Below are 4,702 nucleotides of genomic sequence, written 5' to 3'. Positions count from 1 at the left end.
TAAAAAAAATAATAAAAAGGCTAACACTGGACAACAAAAACCTTTTTAGATTAAAAACAATGATAAAAAAGTCTTCCGTTTAGTGACCTCTTTTGCCAACTATGTTTTTAAAATGTAACTTATCACAGTTTAATGGTGTTTATTTCTCGATAGTTTCAAGATTTCTCTGAGACTTCCCTGTAGAGACTTTTGCTTTTGGAAAAGTTAACCATTTTCCATGAAGAGAAGGTCAAGAATAGCACTTAAATCTATTAACAAAGGGGAGAAAAGGATGGATTGAAGATGGCAATTTTCCCCCCACTTAATTTGGCTCCCTTAGTGAGAGAGAAAAAGCTGCCCAAGTTAGACTGGCCTTTCGTGCCACAAATGATGGAAGGAGAAGGCGTGGGATGATACATTTTGAATTGAAAAATAAAACCTGAGCTAGTCAAGATAAAATCAGTGCACAAATCGGAGAGAACTCCTAGGTATGCACAAAAGTATTTTATGGTAATAAATGCATACACCATTACATTCTCGGATTGTTTTCTTTTAAGTGAAAACACTCACTCTTTCAGAGTTCCCAAGTTTAATTGCTGTTGTCAGCACAGATATTTCCTTGAGATGACGTTATGAAAACTGAAGGCAGAGAACTTTCTGTGGGGTGTCTGAGGGCAAATGTTTCCCTAGTTCTCTTCAAAGTGCCACTCTTTCTGTTGGACAACTCTGGAAATGTATTTAACCTCCATATTTCCTCGGAGCTCTTTCACAATGGACCCGCCTGCTAAAATGAAGCAATCAGTCACTCGGTATCGATTTTTCTTTTTCTTCCTTCCCCCCCGCCCCCACACTGCCTGAAAATGAAGTTTACTTTGTTGGTGGCAATCTAAGGAGGACTCGACTTTCTGTCCTAGGCTCGGAACTTGGCTCGGATAAACTGGGGAGACGATGCACTTTTCTTGAAATCGGAAACTGTTTATTTTGTATGAAGCCAATCATTTTGCTTTGGTAAAAGGAGAAAATAAACGTTACACCGATATAAGGGGAGCTGAAGATAACCAAAATTCACATACAAGCAAGGAGAACAAGGGTCAACATACTGAGAAGAGTTGCCAAAGACTGGCCAACTCTTGTTGCTGAGTAAAAAATACAAGGCAATTTCAAAGTGAACCTGTGGGGTGGGGGGAATGGGGGGGATATTTTCATGAATTGGTTCATGTAAACTTCAATTTTCTTGCAGTGCAAATTTCTACGGTTAAATACTGTTGACATCAAAGAATTTGTGTATTGTTTTGTCCTCTCTCCCGTTGGGAATCCACATTAAATAAACACCGGCAGCATGTGCGAGCTATGAGCTTCATTCCAGGATGGAAACTGCAATTGTGTTTATCATGGTTTGGCAGATATTTTTTGGTAATTAATTTAGTTTTGCCAGGTATTTATCTCAGTGCCTGTCATCTCTCCTTCTCCCCCCCCCCCCCTTTCTTTCCCCTCTGTGTGTGTGAGATACTCACTCCACTCCATTGCCTGGGTACTCGCCTGTAAAGGTCAAAACACATCGTTACACCTGCTACCCTTTAAAGGATAGTCCAGTGATTTCGTTGCCTTTTTCCCCCTTGGGGGGGAATTGAAAAAAAAAAAGAACAATCAGAAGTTAAAGCGGGAACAATAGGGCTGGGGAGTGGGTAAGAAAGGAGGGGAAGAGGGAGCGAAGGGAGGGGGAGCAATCCCTTCGTACTTCTCCCTCCCCCCCCAAAAGAGTTCACTGGACTGGAGTCTGCACCCCGTGGTGTGGTGGCGTGTCCCTACTACCCCCGTATACATCCTCGGCTCCCGGCAGAGTTCCTCCCGGAGGAGTCATCCTTTTCTCTTTCTGTCTCCTGTTACAAAACCAAACTCTCACCACCTCCTTCTCCAGTTGTAAGCTGTCCGCCAGGGAGGTGATCTCCTGGGCCGAGGGCTTGGGACATTTGAGGAAATGGCTTTCCAGAGCCCCCTTGACGCTCACCTCGATGGAGGTCCTCTTTTTCCGCTTGCGCCCCTGGGCTGCGATCTTGTCTATGCTGGTGGGACTGCCCGAGGACGAGTCCGCCTCCTCCAACCACTTGTTCAACAAAGGCTTCAGCTTGCACATGTTCTTGAAGCTCAGTTGCAGGGCCTCGAACCTACAGATGGTGGTCTGCGAAAACACGTTCCCGTACAAGGTGCCCAGGGCCAGTCCCACGTCCGCTTGGGTAAATCCTAGTTTGATCCGCCGCTGCTTGAACTGCTTGGCGAACTGCTCCAGGTCATCCGAGGTCGGCGTGTCCTCGTCCGAGTGTGGGTCGTGGTGGGGCCCCGGGTGACCCGGCGGGCCCTGCGGTGGCGGCGGCGGTGGCGGGGGCTGCTGGTGCGGGTGGGAGTGCGGGTGCGGATGGTGTTCCCCGTGGTGCTGCTCATCGTGGGCGTCCCGCAGGCCATGGTGGTGGAGCCCCGTGGGCTGGCCCCCAGCGCCCAACATGCCGTTCACGGTGAAGCTGGGCTGAGAGTAGAGCAAACCCCCGTTGGACGCTCCCATGCTGGGAGGGAGGTGAGCCGCTGCAGCTGCGCTCCTCCATGCCCCGGGCCCCGGGTGGTGGTTGGCGGCGTGGTGTACCAGATGCGGTGGCCGCTGCTGCTGTTGCTGCTGCTGCTGTTGCTGTTGCTGCTGCTGCTGCTGCTGCTGGTGTTGCTGCTGCTGCTGCAGAGACCCCGGCCCGTGAAGCTCGTCTCCACGCCCGGGCTGCTGTACCACAACAGAGGGCTTGATGTCCGGCTGGCCCAGGGGGCTAGTAGACCACGGGGAGCCGTCCCCGCCGCCCCCGCCGCCGCCCCCGCCCCCGCCGCCGCCTCCGCCGCCACCGCCCCCGCCGCCGCCGCCGTGGGACAGCGCGGTGATCCACTGGTGAGCGTGGCTGAGCGGGTGCCCGTTGCTCTGCAGCGCGGCGTAGTCGCCCTGCACCAGACTCTGCGCCTCCCGGTAGCCTCCAGTGCCTTGCTGCATGCCGCCCGGCGGCTCGGCGTGCACGATGGAGGCGCTGGAGGTGAGCAGGCTGTAGTGGTTAGACGCTGCGGTCGCCATGACTCTCGGAGTCGGACTGATCGCGCCGGTTAAAGGAGCCGCGCATTTGACAGTTACTTTTTCGCCTCGGGCTCCCTCTCCCTCTCTCTTTTCTCTCCCCCCCGCCTGATGCTCCAACGCCTGCTCCGACGCCTGCTCCGACGCCTGCTGGGGCTGCTACTGCTACTGCTGCTGCTGCTGCTCCAGCTTCTCTCCTTCCTTCCCTCCCTCCCTTTCTCCTCCCTCCCTCTCTCTTTCTCCTCCTCTCCCTCCCTCCCTCCCTCTCTCTCCCTTGCTCTCTCCGCTCTCTACCCTCTCTCTCTCTAGCTTTCTCTCCCTCTCCCGCTCTCTTGGCAGCTCCGGCTCGCAGCGGCACGCGCCCGGGCCCCGCCCCCATCACCCCCTTCCATTGGCTCTGCACCTTTTGATTTACGTGGATACCGTTAGCAACCGCTCGGGATGGTGGAACTGATTGGACAGCCTCCTTTCCCCCCTCCCCCATTTCCCCACCTCTCCTCCTCCCATCTTCTCTCCCTCCCTCTCTCTTCCTTATTCTGATTCTCTCACCCCCCCATCCGCCCCTTCTACCTTCTCTTTGGTGGGCCCCGCCCCCCATCTGTTTCCAACGCGCGGAGAAGTGGGGCGGGAGGGCAGGTGGGGCGGGAGGGCAGACTCAGCGCTCTAGTCAACTGCGGCCACATGGAAAAATTGGAGGATGGGGTTCACGCCTTCTTCCCAGTAGAATATGTGAGGGAGGAGGGGAGGCTGGACGAAGGCTGGGTTGTACTGAACCGGAGGGAGCCAAATTCTTGTGCCTGCAGAGGACATACGCAAGCGCGCGGACCCACACACACACACATTTCATTCAAACGCCGTTAGACTTTCAAACCTAGAACCAAGAGGAGTCTGACTTGCCTCCTGTTGCAATCATCTCGGTGCAGTGTCAAAGGCCGAGAAGCATCCTTTCATTGCATCATTTGGATGCGCAGTGAGGGTCCTAGCACCAGAGCCTGTGGATTCCTTTGCTCTAGAAAAGTATCTCTTCCCCCTCACCCCCCAGCACCCCGAACACTCCCCTCCGGCATGGACTATGCCTTTTCAAGGTTAACAGATCTAGTTGTCTTCCCGCGCCTTTCACTCACTCCCACCTGCTCCTGGGAACTGCCAGTAACCAAGAGAGAGTGAGAGAGCCCTGGTTGGCTAGACAGAAGACTGTGGTGCAGTCCCGACGGTGTTGCTGCCTGGGCTTAGATTTTGCCATACAGTGAGGTTCTCGTGTTAGTGTCACTTAGAATGTCCCACGCTGTCAAATTCATATACATGCACGCAACTCAGTGGCGTGCATGCACAGGCTCTGGTTTGAAAACGAGTTACTGGGTGGGAAAACCCCCTCCTTAGAGGTGATGGAACTGCAAGAGTGGGTCGGCAAAGACAGAATGTTCCATTCTTCGTCCTCTTCTAAAGGTAATGTGTATCGCTCGGAGGAAACCTCTTGTTCTGGACATTTCCACATATTCTTAGCATTAACCAATCATTTCCGTTTCCCGAGCTTTACCTTGTAACTTCGTTGGATATTTTAAGAACAGAACTGAAAAAGAAGATATGTATGTGTGTAAAAGAGTAGATAGGAAGGAATCTGTCTAA

General features: G+C 53.0%; 1 protein-coding gene across 1 annotated transcript; it reads right to left on the bottom strand.

Moving 5' to 3' along the window:
- Window positions 1-1,741: 1,741 nt before the first annotated feature.
- On the bottom strand, window positions 1,742-3,079 carry POU3F2 (POU class 3 homeobox 2). Its single transcript, XM_027853549.1, has one exon. It carries the CDS (start codon window positions 3,077-3,079, stop codon window positions 1,742-1,744), a length of 1,338 nt encoding a protein of 445 aa, XP_027709350.1.
- Between the last annotated feature and the right edge of the window lie 1,623 nt (window positions 3,080-4,702).

The sequence above is a fragment of the Vombatus ursinus genome, unplaced genomic scaffold, assembly GCF_900497805.2.
Source record: "Vombatus ursinus unplaced genomic scaffold, bare-nosed wombat genome assembly UNPS02000582.1, whole genome shotgun sequence".
Lineage (NCBI taxonomy): Eukaryota > Metazoa > Chordata > Mammalia > Diprotodontia > Vombatidae > Vombatus > Vombatus ursinus.
The sequence above is the reverse complement of the archived record's forward strand: the minus strand, read 5'-3'. Positions and strand labels throughout refer to the sequence as shown.